At 43.8% G+C, this 19,199-nt stretch overlaps 1 protein-coding gene across 4 annotated transcripts in view; it reads right to left on the bottom strand.

Moving 5' to 3' along the window:
* Positions 1 to 13,113: 13,113 nt before the first annotated feature.
* CDK19 (cyclin dependent kinase 19) overlaps positions 13,114 to 19,199 on the bottom strand; it is a 120,816-nt gene continuing 114,730 nt past the window's right edge. For all 4 annotated transcript variants that reach the window (XM_079781119.1, XM_079781120.1, XM_079781121.1 and 1 more), the window contains one exon: positions 13,114 to 17,414. In XM_079781119.1, the coding sequence (XP_079637245.1) occupies positions 17,283 to 17,414 (132 nt within the window). In that variant the 3' untranslated portion in view covers positions 13,114 to 17,282. The remainder of the gene's footprint in view (positions 17,415 to 19,199) is intronic.

The raw sequence follows: 19,199 nt of genomic DNA, 5'->3' as shown, positions 1-19,199 counted from the left end.
GAGATAGGGCAGTTCCAAGACTCATAAAATCAGTGATTCGTGCAGTTCCCAAGGATGCCGGCTCTTTCCACCTTTCTTAGTGACCCTAGAGTTTCAGTGTGGCCTCAGAGGCTAGGCTGGCTACATTCGTGGTCCTGAGCTGGCTGCCGCAATTACCAGACTAGTGGCCCGGTGCACGAAATTCGTGCACGGGGGGGGGGGGGTGAGGGGGCTGTCCCTCAGCCCGGCCTGCACCCTCTCCAATCTGGGACCCCTTGAAGGATGTCCTACTGCTGGTTTACAGGGATCAGGCCTAAACGGGCAGTTGGACATCCCTCTCACAATCCAGGACTGCTGGCTCCTAACCGCTCACCTGCCTGCCTGCCTCATTGCCCCTAACCACTCTACCTGCCAGCCTGCTCACCCCCAACTGCCCCCCCTGTCAGCCTGATCACTTCCAACTGCCCCCCGTGCCAGTGTGCTCGCCTCCAACTGCCCCACCCCCACTGGCCTGCTCACTCCAAACTGCCCCCCCTGCTGTCCTGATCACCCCCAACTGACCCCCACTGACAGCCTGCTCGCCCCCAACTGGCCCCCCTGCTGGTCTGCTCACCCCCAACTGCCGTCCCCCACCAGCCTGATCACCCCCAACGGCCCCCTCCACCGGCCTGATCACCCACAACTGCCCTCCCCTCTTGGCCTCTAACCACCTCTACCTCCGCACCGCCACCATGGCTTTGTCCAGAAGAACGTCCAGAAGGTCTCCTGGAAGGTCTCCCAGTCTAATTAGCATATTACCCTTTTATTAGTATAGATAGAGGCCTGGTGCACAGGTGGGGGCCGGCTGGTTTGCCCTGAAGAGTGTCCCGGATCAGGGTAGGGGTTCCCTTGGGGCGTGGGGCAACCTGGGCGAGGGGCCTGTGGTGGTTTGCAGGCCGGCCACGTCCCCACGGAGTGAGGGACCCACTGGGGGGGGCATGGCCAGCCTGGGTGAGGGGCTGATGACTGTTTGCAGGCTGGCCATGCCCCCAGTGGGGACCCTCACCCTATGGGGGCATGGCCAGCCTGAGTGAGGGGTTGAGGGCTATTTTCAGGCTGGCCACACCCCCTTCAGGTTGGGGGTCCCCACTGGGGTGCCTGGCCAGCCTGAGTGAGGGGCTGATGACTGTTTGCAGGCTGGCCACACCCCCCAACAGGGACTCTTACTCCATGGGGGCGTGGCCAGCCTGGGTAAGGGGCTGAGGGCCGTTTTCAGGCTGGCCATGCCTCCCAGAGACCCAGGCTCCCAGCCCCTCCTTTTTTTTTTTTTTTTCTCCAGTCCCTCCTTCAGCAGTGGCCAGGGCGGGCGGGAAGCTTGGCTTCCTCCATTGCCGGGGGCAACCCAAGCCTCCTGCTTGCTCCAGCTCCGTGGCTGCTGCCAGCTTTGTTGGGTTAATTTGCATGCTCGCTCCTGATTGGCTGGTGGGCGTAGCAGAGGGATGGTCAATTTGCACGTTTCTCTTTTATTAGTGTAGAAGTCCAGAGATAGAAAAGGCAGTGTTAGTGTCTTGGTTATCTTTTCAAGCTTGAAGCAAATCATCCTAGAAACACTCCCAGAAGGTTTTCCCTCAAATTTTATTGGCCAGAATTGCATGACATGCTCATACTTGAACCAATAGCTTGGCAAAGGGAATGAGACTGATGTGTTGGGTTTGATACCATCCATATTCATCCTGTGGAGCTGAAGAGGGGCCCATCCTACATGGAAGGAGATGGCTGCTCTGGACCGAGGGAACAAATCAGGCTTCTGATGACAACGAGGGAGCAGGGGAAGCCTGTGGAGGAGGCGACAGCAGTGTCTGCCACAACCAGGGACTTCCACGTCGTTTCTGCAGAGCATTGTTCAGAAGAAGTGCAGGAAAAGGAAATTCTTTGATCAAATAAGCTTGAAAAATGGGCCATAATCACCTTCCTGGAAATTCACAATGTCATCAGCATATTAAACGCTCTTAGAAAGCCTGTACTTTGCCTTCAATCCAGATTTTTCCAGATGTATTTTACCATGTAAACTTTTGTCTGTGAAAATCTATGAACAACCCAACAGAAGTAGCATTCCATGAGACATCTGTTTGTGGGACCTGGGCTGGATATTGGCTATTCGTTCAGCTTCTGTAGCAGTAGTTCAAGTTAGATTTAGGTGTTAATAGGTTTTATGTGCTGGTGCATTTATAAAAAGAATTTTAGACAGTTTTATTTTGGCATGTTTTGCTACCTTTTAAAAAGAGCATAAAAATGTTGCAGAATTTGTTTGTTCCCTTCTCTGAATTAGAAAGGGTGTGTTGGCTGCGGTGGGCTGGAGACTGACTTGTTTGCTGAAACTCGATCTGGTGAAAAGATCTAGATTCCAGATCCATTGTTTTCATTACTTCGCCTCTGGAGCAAACAAAAGTTAATTCTGTTGGCCAGGGGCAGTTCCAGATAAGATGTCCAGCCTTTCTATTATTTTGTTTTCCCACCAAACATGGAGATAAGAACAATCCAAGTCATATGGCACTTCAACCACCCCAAGGGCAACATAGTGGTTAATAGTTTCCTACAGTGAGGGTGCAGGGTTCTGAGCTAGTCCCCCCAAGGTGTGCCTCTGTGGTATGCAGATTGTTTTGAACTAAAGGCAATTTTAGCTTCAGGATCAAGAGAAACGTCTACCCTTCCCTTTAATTACCTGGAAGAATTTGAATTGGGGTTCTTGAAGATAATAAGAGATTATCAACCCTAACTGGTTTTGCTCAGTGGATAGAGCGTCCGCCTGCGGACTGAAGGGTGCCAGGTTCGATTCCAGTCAAGGGCATGTACCTTGGTTGCGGGCACATCCCCAATAGGTGATGTGCAGGAGGCAGCTGATCCATGTTTCTCACTCTCTATCTCTCTCCCTTCCTCTCTGTAAAAAATCAATAAAATATATTTTTTAAAAAAAAGATTATCAGTGATAACCTCTTCAACTCATCTCTATGGCAGGGCAAACCATTTACTAAACATCTGCTGTTCTTATCATCCTGCATTGACCCCTTGAAGCCTCCTCCCTGGCTCAGAATGTCTTGTATACCCAGATCCCCCTTTCTGTCTCTGAACCTCTCCTGCATGCGGGGTCTCTGGCTCTCTGGGGTTCTAGGTACTAAATTTGGTTATTTTCTCTTGCTAATCTGTCTCATGCCTATTTGATTGTTAGGCCTGCCAGAAGAACCGTGGGGGTAGAGGAAAATTTGTTCCTCCCTCATAGGTTATGTGGCCTCGCTTACACCACTAACCACTTAGGAGAGTTTCAACGTAGGAAGTTGTTTCATATGCCCAACCTGAATCATCTCACTTAGCAAATGTATTGAACGTTCATTCCATGAATAAGATGCTGGGCCTTTCACAGATGAACAAAACCAGAAACACGTTCCTCGCTTTAACAAGTGCTCTATCTCGTTGGTGTCCAACTATTAAAAGGGCAATAGAATAGCTAAAGGATGTAGGGCAACTTCACAAGAAGAGTCACCCGACAGTGTTGAGACTACAGAAACTCAGACACACCCTGAATTTCTGCTTAACAACTTAGTTTCCTGTGTCCAGTCCTCGCTAGAAATAAATAACATGCTTTCAACGATTGTCCAAGAACTTTTCACATAATTTAGTTGGCAGGAGCCCCACTTAAACTATAGTTTTCTTTTGGATCATCTTCGTATGAAAATTCCCATGAATTGCAAATAAGTAATTATATATGAAAACTATATATGCACATACATTACAATCAGTGCTAAGCTCCTTGTTTGTGCCAAAAAGAGCTTTTCATATACATAGTGTGGGTTGAGAAGCAAATATAAATCTATTCCTTGTTTATGCAGAAAAAATGTGTAGAATTATTTAAGCCATTGGAAAATCAAGTGTTTGTTTTTTTTTTGGGGGGGGAAGATTTTTAGATATATGGGTAGAGTGGTAATGTTCATGATTTTAAAAGCTCATGTTTCTCCAAATACGTGAGGTTTGGGTTTTGTGGGCCCACCTCTTCTGTTCTCTCCCCTGTTTTCACTGGGACCTTCTCTTTCCTTTGGTCTTGCAGCCCACGCCTTGCTCAATTTAAATGATGCTTCCAGCACTTTCTCCCAAGTGCAGGACTTTCTGGAAGGGAACTTTGTTTTATTGGTTTGAAGTTTGGGCCCAGACTGCTCCAGCTCCATCGGGCCTTTCCACGTGGCACACTCCCCAGCAGACTGGAGTCCCGGAACGCCAGACTCACCCGCCGGGGGCTGCTCTGATCAGCGGGACCCCTCGCCCTGTACACAGAGAGGATCTCCTTCTGTCTCTCTTCCCTGTCTGTCTCCTGTCAATGGGCCAGGCCTTCCAAACATAGCAGACAAGGGCTAAAAGGCAAAGTTCAGGAGTTGTTTTTGTTCCTGGCAATCTTTCGCATATGAATGGTACAAAAGTATTTCACAGCTGAGGAGTTTTGCAAATCTCTGGACCGTGATTTTATGAGATCTGGTCACCCTGAGTTGGAAGCACAGATGGTAATTTATGAGAGCCACAGTGGGGAAATGGAGGAATCATGTTCTCTTTGGATCCAAACTAGGTAGGTGGCTTCTACTTCATGTTGCAATTGCATGCCCGAAAGTGGTAGCTGCTCTTGCTGGTATAACTACAGCTGTAAATGGTGTGGAAACACAATTTAATGGACTTCTTGTTGAGGTAGAACAAAAACGAGGTGATGGGTGGTGCCACCAAAAGGAGTCCCTCATTTTTTTTATAGCATTTCATTACAGAAGTTGAACGCTGGTGCCTGTTACATAGCCCTCTGCCTGTAAGAGTGCTCCCTGGCTTGAAGGGCGGTGGCCTTCAAATGGCTGACCTAGTAGTTTGCACAGATGTAGATGTCATCTTCTGTCAACAGAGAGATCAGCCCTAGCCAGTTAGGCTCAGTGGATAGAGCTTTGGCCTGTTGATTCCTGTCAAGGGCATGTACCTCGGTTGCCGGCTCAATCCCCAGCCCTAGTCGGGGCATGTGCAGGAGGCAACCATTTGATGTGTTTCTCTCACATCCATGTTTCTCTCTCTGTGTCTCTCCCCCACTCCCTTCATCTCTCTAAAAATCAATGGAAAAATATCCTCAGATGAGGATTAACACAAAAAGAGAGAGAGAGAGAGAGAGAGAGAGAGAGATCATCAAATGAAGGAGGTAAATTTCTTCTTACTACTAGAAGTACACATTCAACCACATTGAAATTGCAGAGGGAAGAGAAAAACCCAGTGGAATCCACATTTATTGAGAGTATTTTATGGGCCAGGCACTCTGCTAGACACACCACATATTATCTCATTTAATCCTTAAACTCTAAAAGGTAGATGCTTTTTTTTTGACATTTTATAGATATTAAAAGATCAGACGCCCAGCCAGTGTGGATCAGTAGTTGAGCTTCGACCTATGAACCAGGAGGTCACGGTTCGATTCCCAGGGTCAGGGCACATGCCCGGGCTGCGGGCTCGATCCCCAGTAGGGGACGTGCAGGAAGCAGCCAATCAATGATTCTCTCTCATCATTGATGTTTCTATATCTCTTTCCCTCTCCCTTCCTCTCTGAAATAAATTTTAAAATATTAAAAAAAAAAAAAGATCAGAGAGGTAAATAACTTACCCTAGGCTGCACAGCTCAGAGGTAGAAGAGCTGTATTTCAGGGCTAAGTTTGTCTCCAAACCCATGTGAATTTTACAGCTCGATAATTATTGGGACTGTAAATGGAAATTAGCCCTGTGAGATTTAACCAGCTCAGATGTTATGGTCTTTTCTACAATGTGGTGAAAATGCAATGGGAAACATCACAAAATCAACTCATGGGGACATTTGGTCAATCAAGGTTTTTTTCAGCTCCTGGATATGGGAAAGATATACCCTTTCAAAAAAATGTTGAGATTGGGGACTAGGTTCCCCTAAGCACTTTTGTTTTTTATTAAAATATGTTTTTATTGATTTTAGAGAGAGAGAAAGGGAGAGGGAAAGAATCGTCGATGAGAGAGAATCACTGATCTGCTGCCTCCTGCACTCCCCTACTGGGGATCGAGCCCACAACCCAGGCACGTTCCCTGACCGTGAATCAAACGGCAACCTCTGTTCAAGGGATGTTCAAGGGATGATGCTCAACCAACTCAGCCACGTCAGCCAGCGCCCCGTAAGCACTTTAGAGGCTATCAGTAGGGGGAACTATGAATCTGCTCCTATCCCTCATCCTCAGTGATGTTCAGTACGCTGGCACCTAGTGCCAAGAGGTGCACAGAGGTCCAAGAAAAGCATACAACTTATGAGGAGGAAACTGGTCTTGCAAGACATGTCAGGCCAGCCCTGACTGGTGTGGCTCAGTGGATAGAGCGTCGGCCTGCGGACTGAAAGGTCCCAGGTTCGATTCCGGTCAAAGGCATGTACCTGGGTTGCAGGCACATCCCCAGTAGGAGGTGTGCAGAAGGCAGCTGATGGATGTTTCTCTCTCATCAATGTTTCTAACTCTCTATCCCTCTCCCTTCCTCTCTGTAAAAAATCAATAAAATATATTAAAAAAAAAAAAAAAAAAGACGTGTCAGGCCATAAAAACTGTGAACAATGCACTGCCCTTGGGGGGGCGGGGGAGGGAGGGTCGTTATCGCTGGCCCCAGGACAGATCATCGGATATGGCCTGGGGACCCCCAATACCTGGGGGCCTTTCTGTAAGCCCACAAAAGTGTGTGTGGGGGGGGACCGTATCTGCAAGACAAAGACCCCAGAAGGTTATAAAAAGTGAAGCCCTCTGCGTGTTTCTTCACTCTGATTTGGAAATTATTCCCGGAGTCCACTAGTGTTAATAAACGGGGTCCCTCCCTTTCTCTAGGAAGCGTGCTTGGTATGTCTTTGGTCTTCTGCAACACTTAGAAAAGGGTTATCATTAACAAAAGCTGAAAAGGTCTTTGTATTTCATGCTCAAAAACAAATCTTGTATTATTTATAGAAGATAACCCATTTGCTTCTCCCTACTCTCAAAGAATGAGGTTAATTTAGCACTCAAGCACGTGGTTGCCTCGCAAAGTTAGAAGCACTGGGACTGACTGCCCTCCGAAAAGGAAGGTCCGGGGTGCCAGAGGGCCCCCGCAGGGCAGCAGAAGGGATAGGACTTGACTCTCACTGCAAGGAGGACTGACTGCAATGCTTTTGTTAGAAAGTATTCCTTTTACTTTCCTTTTAATATTTTAGCATTTTCTTTTCCTTGGAATGAGACACAAATGAAATTTTCTTCATAGTTTTAACAGTAGGATGTGTTTGTTGTTTTTATTCCCACAGGAGAATATGTTTATTGATCTTAGAGAGAGAGGAAGAGAAAGAGAGAGAAATATCCATGTGAGAGAGAAACATGGATCAGTTGCCTCCTGCACATGCCCCGACAGGAGACCGGACCCACAACCGAGGTATGTGCCCGCACCTTTCGGTGTATGGGACTGTATGCTCCAACCAACTGAGCCTTAACAGGGCTTAATTAGGATGTTTTTTAAAGAGACAAGACACTACCCTTTGCCTATAAGACTGGTACACAATGTAAAGATTACTCATAGTGAGTTTCGGTAAGGCCAAGAGATATGGGCACTTGCACATTCTATTAGGAAAAGTAGATTAAGATAGCCTTTGGAAGGTAACTTGGGAGTATTGTGAGAAGAGTGTGGTGAAAGTCAGTGGGTCTCAAACTTTAGCATCAGAATCACCTGGAGCTCATTAAAACACATTTCTGGGCCCCACCCGCAGAGTTTCTGATTCAGTGGTTTGGGGTGGAGTCTGAGAATTTGCATTTCTGACAAGTTCCCAGATGATTCTGATGCTGCTGGTCCAGAGAGTACACTTTGAGAACCACCAGAATAACTGCTTATGAGCTTGGTTCTGATGCTTATCAGCTGTGTGACTTATACAAGCTGCTTATCCACTCTGTCTGGGGTATTTTTCATTTATTAAAAATTGGGACAATAATAGTGTCCACCTCTTACAGCTATTGTGAGAATTAAACGAGTTAATATATGTAAAGTGCATATAGGAAGTGCTTGGTGAAAGTTAACACAATAAATGTTATCATAACTTAAAATGCTCATTCCTTTTGACAGTTCCATGTCTAAATATATATTTTAAGAAAGATATTTACATTATCACTTAAATGAAACAAATTTGTTGAAAAATACAACTTAACCAAACTGACTCCAGAAGAAATAGAAAATCTCCATAGTTCTATATCCTTTAATCAAATTTATAATTCAGATAGTTCTCATAAAGAAAACTTCAAGCCCAGAAGGCCTCATTGGTGTCTTATACCACATATTTAAGGAAGAAATAATACAGTAGGTCCTCCCTTAACGTCATCCATAGGTTCTTGGAAATTGCAACTTTAAGCAAAACGACCTATAACCAAAGCCAATTTACCATAGGTTAACTGATATAAACAAGAGTTAAGTTCCTGCTGCATATTTCTGGTCATAAAAAATCTCCAAACTTCTAAAGACCCAAAACACTTGTAATATTAAACACTGAAATTAATGTGAACTTTACATACATTTGAGAACAATTAATAAAGACAAGTAAGACAATAATTTTCCATTCAGGGTTGTGGGTGGCTAGAGTCTATCCTGGCAGCTCAGGGCGCTAGGTGGGAACCCACCCTGGAGAGGACACCCTTCCATCGCAGGGTACACGCACACATCCCACGCCCACTCAGACTGGAACAATGTAGACACGCCAGTTCACCTGACATGCACATCTTTGGCATATGGGAGGAAATGGGAGGGCCAGGAGAACACCCGTGCAGACCTGGGGACAACTCCTCACAGACACTGCCCCTGACTGGGAATAGATTTTTTCTCCTCGTCAACATTATAACAAAATGACATCAAATGAAACAACATTATTCAAGCTCATGCTGTGCAAATATTGTGCAAACTCTTTCAGATAACAGAGGAAGAGAGAACATTTCCCTAGTCATTTTATGAGTCCTGCATAACCCTGATATCAAACCTGACAAGGACATCACAAGAAACTTAAAGAACAATAAATATACTCTGCAAATATAGATACAAAAGTCCTTAACAAAATATCAGCAAATGAAACAAAGCTAATCAGAAAAATGATAATCTGTCATGATCAAAATCTATATTAGTTTTCTATGGTTACTATAACAAATTATACCACAAACTTGGTGGCTTACAATAACAGAATTTATTCTCAGTTCATGTATTACTTGCAGAGTATAAAATGGCACATCCTATATAATAAAACCCTAATATGCAAATAGACCAAACGGCAGAATGACCAATCGCTATGATGTGCACTGACCACCAGGGGGCAGACCCTCAATGTAGGAGCTGCCACCTGGTGGTCAGTGCGCTCCCACAGGGTGAGTGCCGCTCAGCCAGAAGCCGAACTCACGGCTGGCGAGCACAGCGGTGGTGGCGGGAGCCTCTCCCACCTCCGCGGCAGGCGGACATCCCCCGGAGGGGTCCTGGATGTGAGAGGGTGCAGGCCGGCTGAGGGACCCTAACCCTAACCCTCCCCCCCCCCCCCCCAGTGCATGAATGTCGTGCACCAGGCCTCTAGTATATTATAAAACTCTTTGGAAATTTATTTTAAAGATACACACCCCTCCTGTGACCTAACAATTCCACTTCTAAGTAAGCCCAAGAAAATTAAAACATGACCACAACAAAACTTATACAGAAATATTTATAGTAGCTTTCTTTATAATAATCCCAAACAGGAAACCCAAATGCCCATCAACAGACAAATGACTAATCAAATTGGGTTATATTTATACAATGGAATATTATTCAGCAATAAAAAGAAACAAATTACTGATATACCCAACATGGATGACTCTTAAAAACATTATGTTGCACTAAAGAATCCAGGCACAAAAGAGTACAAACTGTATGATTCCATTTACATAAAATTCTAAAAAGACAAAGTTAATATCTATCTATATATAAAGAGTTAATATGCAAATTAGCTGGGACACCATAACAGTCATGACCGGTCAGGAGGAGGTTGCGTGCGCAGTGGGTGGGAGGGGACTGCTTGTGCTGTGAGGCAAGCCATGGATGGCTCAGCCCCGGAGCAGAGAGGCAGGGGGTGTGCCCAAGCCGAGGCCACTGCCCGGCCCCAGCACACCCGCCTCTGCATGTGAGCTGCAGAGGAAACACCTTTTCTGACCACTCATTGGCTAAGCCCCCTGTACGCTGCCACTCACAGTGTTCTTGGTAACTTGGGTAATAAGAATCCAAGAAGGTGACCTAGGGTTTTTGCACCTCACTCCTGGAGGAAGAAACAAAGGTCTGCTGCTGGAGGGGCTAAGAAATGTCATACCCTAGCCAGTTTGGCTCAGTGGATAGAGCCTTGGCCTGCGGACCGCAGGGTCCGGGTTCGATTCTGATCAAGGACATGTACCTAGGTTGCAGGCTCCTCCCTGGCCGGGGCCCAGGTCAAAGTTCATGCAGGAGGCAACCAATCGAAGTGTCCCTCTCACATTGATGTTTCTCTCTGTCTTTCCCTCTTTCTTCCACGCTCTCTAAAAATCAATGGAAAAATATCCTCAGGTGAGGATAAAAATAAAAGAAAGAAATGTCATATCCTATGAAAGAGACATCTTGAAAATGCCTAAAGAAAGTTGTCATTTTTTTCGTGGTGAAGGCACCGGAGTCCGTGTTGATGAAAACACCTTGGCGGTCAGCAGTGGCAGCGGGGTGATGGGGTGGCGCCTTCCCCTGATCAGCCCGCAGAGGGAGACCAGACTGTGGAGGGGGAAGCGGGCCAAAGCCGTCAGTAAAACATCCCCTGAGGGCTCCCTGACTGTGAGAGGGGGCAGACTGGGCTCAGGAGCCCCCCCCCCCCCCCCCGCTCCAGTGCACAAATTTCGTGTCCTGGGTCTCTAGTATGGTGATAAAAATTAGAAAAATGGTTCCCTATCGGTGTGGCTCAGTGGTTAAGCACTGACCTATGAACCAGGAGGTCATGGTTCAATTCCTAGTCAGGCCATATGCCCAGGTTGTGAGCTCGATCTCCAGTGTGGGGTGTGCAGGAGGCAGCCAAACTATGATTCTCTCTCATCATTGCTGTTTCTCTCTCTCTCTCTCCATCTCTGAAATCAATAAAAATGTTATGTGTTTTTTTTAAGAAATCAGAATAGTGGCTGCCTCTGTGAGTGTGCGGTTATTGACCAGAAAGGAGAATGAGAACATTCTGGAGTGATGGAAATGTTCTATTTCTTGATTTGGGTTTTATTTGCATGGATGTATACAGTTCACAAAACTCTTTGAATTGTACACTTAAAATCTCTGCATTTTACTCTTATGAATTATGTCAATAAAGAGAAACAACCCTACAGTTACAACTCAAATATGGAACCTGCACCTGAATTCAATCCAATCTTGCACATTTATAATTTAAGTTGTACAGGCTTCAATGAATTTAGGTTAAACTTACAACCAAAATGGAAAACTTATTATAGGATAGCATTTGCTTGGAGAACCCAGATCTTTCAAAGCGGGGTTTCCAGGACCAGCCAATGCATGTAAGGGGGTGGGGTGGGGGGGAGGGAGAGATATAGACAGACAGACAGACACAGCGGGGAGAGAAAAGGGATGGGGAGGAGAAAGCAGGGATGCAGGGATGTCTCTTCTAACAAGGACACTAACCTTATTGGATCAAGGCCCTAGTCTTATGAACTCATTTAACTTTATAAAGGCCCCATCTCCAAATACAGCCACACTGACACTGGGGCTTCAACATAAGAATTTGGAAGAGGGAGGGACACACAAATATTCAGTCCATTATAGCATCTTTGTGTGAAAAAAATCAGCAGCAATTTCTGAAAAAGTCTAAAAAAGCAGAAGGAATGTGCTAAATACATTTTAATGCTTTAAGTCACTATTTTCATTTCTTTCCCCTGTATTCTCATTTATATCAAATGAACACATGTTCCTGTTAGGTGTGTGTGCTGCGTGGCTATGCCGGCTCTCTGCTGCCTGCGAGAGAAAACGCTCTGTGAGGCTTTAAAATGCCCACCTCTAGGCAGCCAGGAGAAAGACGGCTTCCTAAGGTTGGTGAGCACAGCGAACTTGGCTTAATTTTTTATTTAAATGCAATTTAGATGGTGCCTTTGGGGTGATATTTTATATTGACTTTGCAGCCAAAAATATAAGAAATGAACCTATTTTAAGAAGTGATGCCTATTTCTAGCATTTTCATTATTCATGGAAATTATATTCATGCTTCCATGTCCAAATATAAACACGACCTATTAAGTGACCTGGGAATTCTATGCCAGTGTACAGAAGTGATGCTAGGGACTCGCCACATGAATTATCTGCTGTGTCGAGCATCCTGCCAGCTGCTGGGAGCGCAGGAGGAATAAACCCTAGGCGCTGTCCACAAAGAACTTACACTCCGCTGGGGAGACAGACCCACCTTTCGGGTCCCTTTCCCTGGAGGTAAGGGGTTTGTGCAGCCATCCACTTTCTCTTACCCACGTGGCTGCCTAGAAAGGCAGCCGTGGTCAAAAAACAGCTTTCCAAGAGAAGCTCTACCCTGTGGACAGCACAGTTTTGAAAAACCAATCTGTGCCAAGCAGTGAAGCAGTTAGGTGTGTGCAATATCTATTTCAAATAGAAATGGAAATTTTGTGTGCGTCACTTAAAACATTCTTCACCTCACTCCACGATGCCTTTGCCCCTTGGATTAACTCAGAGGCCTCATGGCGTAAACCATAAGGGGAAGCCGGGTACAACAGAGCGTTCTTATAAAAGGACAGACGCCCAGCGCCACTCTCCCCACAAAAGGCTGCCTGTTGTTTTCTTCTAAAACACCATTTTCATTTTCATTTTCAAAAATAGGATGTTACCCCTGGAGATGTTTTAAAAACTGTAATTTTGCTTCTGAGGTACTTGCAAGCTTTGCCTCTGTGGTTTTGTGAGATCATAAACACCCTGAATACAACACCATGTGGCAACTCACAGGGAGGCTGCATCGCTGCAGGACAAGTGTGATCGGAAAAGCTTCTAGCCGCACCGTTCAAATTTTAACACTCACACTTATAACAGAGTTTTTTATACTTAAAGAAGCCACACAAAAACAAAGTCCATTAAATTTTTATTACAATCAAGAATATAAAATAAATGCAATGTAATTTATTTTAGTTTTAACAGTCATTTCAAGGAGGAGGCCAGGACAACTCAAAAGCGGGGGACACTCGGCTCCAAAGCGGCAGCTTGTCCTGCACCCCCCGGGCGGGCCTCGCTGGGTGCAGCGGCCCTGAGCGACACCTCGCAGCGGAGTGTGGAGAGCAAACAGTCATCTCTAGAACCATAAAGAGGGGTGCATGCAGGAAGTGACTGAAGTGAGACAAGGACGAGCACACTTCACAAGTAGGAATTATGGGAAATACAAACTATGCAGTTTAAGAAAGCATGTACTACATAACATATATAAAAAGTACTTTAAATTGTTGTTAAAAAGGACATCTTCAGTCCAGATTTTGTGTAATACCTTTAGTGTCTACACAGACAAATCTTTAAAAAAATTAAATAGTATTAATTTACTAAATATTTAGGAGATAACAGTGCATTAAGGATTTTCTTTCATACAATACATACTTATCACGCCTTTGCAGTGACAGCATAGAAGAGTAAGTATGGCCTTAGGTACAACACATTTTTTAAAAATCCTAAAACAGTGAACTTTGCTTTATGATATTTATGATATTCTTTAAGATTATGGGGACCTAAACTACTATGCTTTATATAAAATGTTACTTATACTTGAATCCTTCAAGCCTCCTTTACTCTCACTGCCATTTCACTGCCTTCCTCCATTTCCTGCAAAGATATCACCATAGATAGGTCGGGGTTTGCAATTTTCATAGATTTCTTCCTTCATTATATAGTTTCCGCTACATAAATTTATTCAAAGCAGACTAAGTGGCAAGTCTTATTGTCCAACTATTTTTTCTTTCTTTAGCAGAGAAAACAGCATAGTTTTAGAGGCATATAACTAACAGCTGCTTCACCAGGAATGAGGCAGTGAACACATATGTAAATGCCGTCCCTTTCCATTCTTAAAGGTCAATTGTTTATAAGAGCAAAAGAGTAGTGCAGAAGGCCAAAATTCTAAGTACTAACGTTTTAAAACCACACAGATATAAAAATATACATGTCCTTGGTTTCTGTATGTTACTGCATGATCTGCTTCCTCACATGGATTGCTTCAGCCTCCTAGTGTCAGCCCTGCCAGCAGGCAGCCTTACCCTTGAGCTCAGCTGTCCTGAAATTCTGAAATCCCTTTTTCCACACACACGCCTCACCAGAAAGCTACCTCAAATTGATTTGTAATATGGGGAGCAGAGCACCTTCATTTCGCTTCCTTCCTTCCTGTGACCTCCCCTGCTTTAGGTGTTCCCATATGCTGAGGAATCTCCCCCTGCATTCTCAGGGACATGACAGTAATACATTTTCAAAGAGGAGTGTGGTCATTTGGGGACTACAAAGGTAAATTTGAACCTCAAAAAGCTTCATAGTTCTCCTTTGAGGTCCCCCAGTTTTAGGGACCATAAATTTGTTAAAGGCTTTGTGCCCCTTTACAGGGTAATGGAAATTACAAATCAAAATTATTTTAAAAGATAACGGGCATCACCAACTCTGAGGCAGGACCATAGGAGGAAAGGGCCAGGGCCAGTGCAATGACCAGAAACCCGGTCCTGTGTGGAATGGGGATATCTGGCTTGATTCTGGAGAACATCGTACTGGGAACAACAGATGAAATCCCCTTATAGCCTCTCCATCAGTTCTGCCAGTAGAATTCACTACACACCGGGAATGCTAGGTAGTCCTATGATCCTGTAAGTACATATCACAAGAACTGTATTTCAAAGTTGTGTATAAAGTATGAAGGGACATGGCATTTTGGTTCATGCACATACTTGGGTATGTCTTTCATTAAATGTAAGGTCCCCTTGAGGGCAGGACAGAACTTCTATTTTCATTCTAATTTCCTACAGCTACTTAATAGTGTTCTGCCTACCAAGAGCCACCCACTTATTGAAAGGCTACTGTAAACATTTCAAATGTACATGAATGCCTGCTGTGATACTGAATTGCTGGCTTTCTCAAAGGTAACTAGACATAGAAACCTCTCCATAACACTGTTTATTGTGGAGCAGAATTTGGAATAGCGACTCTGTCCAAGTGGGTCTAGAAGTGGACAAAAGGACCTTCGCATTCTAAGATGGTTTCACTTACAAGCCACCCATCGTGGAGTGGGGCATAAGCTCCTTCAGTGCCAGCAAGTCCGTCTTGTCCTTTGTATCTCCCATCCAGCACAGCACTGGGCACAGGTGAGGGTGAGTGAGCATCTGATGACCAGAACTCTGGACAGTGAGGCTTCAGGGCACAGGGCAGAACCTTATATATGCAGCTGCATTAGGCAGAGGGCTATTAATTTTTCATTTTGAAAACGGAAGGGGTAAATCACCATGGAGACAATCAGAAATTCCTTCCAATGGAGCATGCATGCAACTGTGTCAGTGTTGGTGAGCATCACTATATAGTCTTTATTACTAATAAGCATTATTATGCTGAAATCAGTAAGGTCCTTGCTGGCTACAGGATCACAGCAATAGTGCAAAATATATACTGGCTTCTGTCTAAAGTCTTATGTTACTTGTGTATGGACCCAGAGTATATAACCAGGTAGATAAGTTCATAAAGAATAGTAAAAAAATGCTTATAACTTGCATATACAACAATCAGCTATTTCTTCTAGCTAAGAAAACGTTTAAAACAAGGCTGGTGCTACTAGTAGCATTCAGAGAACACAAATGTCCTGTCCCTTACATTACAAGGAGAGCTCTAACTCTACATTTCTTTGTGACTCTGGGGAGTGAGGGGTTCTTTTCACTGACTGAGAAAGAACTCGGCCTCCGATTCATAGATCATGGAAATGCAAATATGCACTTTATCTAGTTTAGTTGTATACTATCTGCCCATAGTTTTTTAGGCACAATTATTAGTTTTCCCCTAGGGGCAAAAGAAAGTATTCAGTGCAATGAAGATTCTTGATAGAATTACGTTTCAGTAACAACAGCAACATTATGCATACATAATACATACTTTAAACATGAATAAAACCTAAATTTTTAACATGCCTTAAAAATAGTCACTCTATATCTAATGCAAATGCGAATGGAGAACTCTGCTCTTTATTTTAAAAGCAGATTCATCGGCAGGCTTCTGTCGAGTACCCTTGATTATGTAAGAAAGTTACTCAAGATGGCCCACATGTGAAGAAACCAACAGCTCTTTAGAGAAGCCAACTTTATGTACAATACACACTAGAAGCTTTTCCTTCAAAGGAAAGTAATACATCCTGTGATCAGCATTGCTGCTTAAAGAATCCTAGTGCAGTTCATGTTCTCTTCAGCTCTCTGGTGCAGGTCACCAGAGGACTGCATTTCATCAAAGCTCTCAAAACCCTTTTAACACAGACTTAGCTACAGGAAGTTAAATTTATAATTCTTCATTACTGACTACTGCTCAGGATAAGATTCTAGGAACTAAGTTCCATGTAAATGATTACATAAAAAATAACACACACTTCAGTTCTTCATTGCATGAAGCATACTAACTTCGAAGATGTAGGCTGTTTTTGGTTGTAGGCTCCCTCTGTCCCACCACTTGTCTTTTTATTAGATCTTCCCTGAAACTAGATAAATAAAAACATAATAGTAAAGTACTTTGGGACAGTAACAATTTCTGTTTAAGACTTCCATGAGCAAAACAGTTATATTTTATGAAAACAACGTAGTGCTTTAAAAGGTACGTTTTTACCTGTGTTGCTAGGTTAGTTGATGAAGTATAAAACTATATACACCACTGGAGTCCTGATTCTAGAACATTAAAATCCTATTAAAAGAGCTTTGAAAAGATAAATCATGGTGATTGCTACAGCATGAGAAAGGTGCACCAGGAAATCCTTCAAAAAAATGCTGAAGGTTACAGAAGGTAAGTGCTGGGATTAGATCAGACGCCTGATCAGAGAAGTCACGATGGAACACATGCAGGGAAAGGGTGCTGGGGAAACTTCACAAAAATCTTCTTTAAGTCAATCAAGAAGAGACATCAGTCCTGCAAGATGCTCAGAATACAGTCTTCCTCCCACGTGGGTAAGTTTTACATGGCATCATAGTTTTTGCATTTTTGGTTCTCTTCAATGCGGACATCATATTGCTGGAGTCTGCTCTGGGCTGCGGGAGTCAGTACCGATGGGCCTGGTGAGATGGGTGGTACTGGGTGCTCTGCTGAGATGAGGAGGAGTAGCCCAGTGTGCTCTGGGACTGAGAGGAGCCCTGAACACTGCTTTGGTAATTCAGGCGCGAACTGGAGTGCTGGGAGAAGGAAACGGGAGAAGGGAGTTACTGATGGAAGAAGAGATGATCATCACAACGGGATGGAGAAGTGAGCCACTTTCATCAGAGGCTCCTGGATCAGATCCAGCTTAGTTTGTTAATACATTTTGTTGATTGACAATCATAGCCTGCCACCACAACCACACGTTTGGCTGGAATTCTTTGGGAGATGAGCTACACTGGCACACACACACAAGGCAGTGGGGAAACTTATGTTGTCCACTGCTCTCTGTACTGACTAATTCTGGTTAGTCATTCTTTGCATGAGATTTACAAACAAGAATAATTAATTTGGCACATTTGGCCAAAGTTATCCATAATATCTACAGATGCTTGTTAATTTTCTCATTATAAATAACAAAGCTGTGATTAAGAAATCATTTGTAGAGGAAAAGTTTTCAGAGGTAGAGGCCAGAGTGGGGGCAGCAGCAGCACCTCCAGGACAAAGCAAGGCAGAGTTGGGCAGGGCGTGGCAGCAATGAGTGGGCTTTATGACCTCAGGTCTTACTTAGAATAAAAAAATGTTCATATATGAAAATGCCCTCAGGAGGAGGCAGACACAAATGTATTTCAATTCATTGTTTTTATTACTTTAAATGAAACATTCATCTTCACAGGGCACATATGAAAAAATATGTGAAAGGAAAATTCGTCTATAGAATAAAAACATGGTGCCTGGTGAAACAGAATAGCTGGGACCAATGTCTTTGGCTATGCTCAGAAGGCCAGTTCTTCCTCGGAGCAAAGTGGGAAAGAATATACATAATAAAGCTATGATTTGTGGTTAAAATGCAAATGACTTTGAGGTGGCACTAGGGTTAAGAAAGGGACAAATCAACAAGGTCCCCACCTCAGGTGATTAGGCTGCCAAACTGGACTTGCAACATCTGGCCCAAGTCAGCAGGGCAGTAAGACAGGCTTGGTTAAACACAACTGACCGGATCCTTCCTAAGTTATGTAATTCTCATTAGTTGTGTTAGTGTAAGAAGCCTTCCAAAATTCCACATTCTTAACTATGTTTTATTTTGAAAGTTTATTATGAAAAAATGTTCTTTCCACTCACAAGCCCTGTAATTGTTAGGCTGGCGAAGACCACTTTCACTTGAGCAGACTGGACACACACACTGGATTTTCCATACCAGATAAAGAACAAACACAGTGATGATGGTAGAGTTGCAAACAGATGCAAAGGGACTCACTCTCCTCGTGCTAATCTATCCAACTAAATAGCTGAGATATCTACCCATTTTATAAATATGCTGTTTTACTTTTAAGTAAATAGCACAAGATGGACAAAGAAAAAAGATTTTGAAGAGCTCTTCAGTTTGAAAGGAATAAAAACAGTAATTAGGATCCTGACCAGGTAGCTCAGTTGGTTGGAGCATCATCTCAATACACCAAGGTTGCGGGTTTGATCCCCAGTCAGGGTACGCACAAGAATCAACCAATGACTATATAATAAATAAGTGGAATAACAAATGGATGTTTCTCTGTCTCTCACTCTTTTTTTTCTCTAAAATTAATAAACAAATTAAAAACAATTTTTAAAGTAAAGTAATCTGTCCACAATTGACTATAATCAGGTTATTATAATATCTAGGCAAAAAGGGGCCACATGCTAACCTGACTAACTCAGGGAAGGCCTGTGTGGTGGCCTTGCAAACTCAGAGACCTAAAGTAACCACAAAGGGTGGTCTGAAATTAAAACTTAAAATTAAAAAGCAGTCTATGGTGGATAATTTTGTCTTAGGCCAGTATCTTCCC

The sequence above is a fragment of the Cnephaeus nilssonii genome, assembly GCF_951640355.1.
Source record: "Cnephaeus nilssonii genome assembly, chromosome: 9".
Taxonomy (NCBI): Eukaryota; Metazoa; Chordata; class Mammalia; order Chiroptera; family Vespertilionidae; genus Cnephaeus; species Cnephaeus nilssonii.
This window is presented reverse-complemented; position numbering and strand designations above follow the sequence as displayed.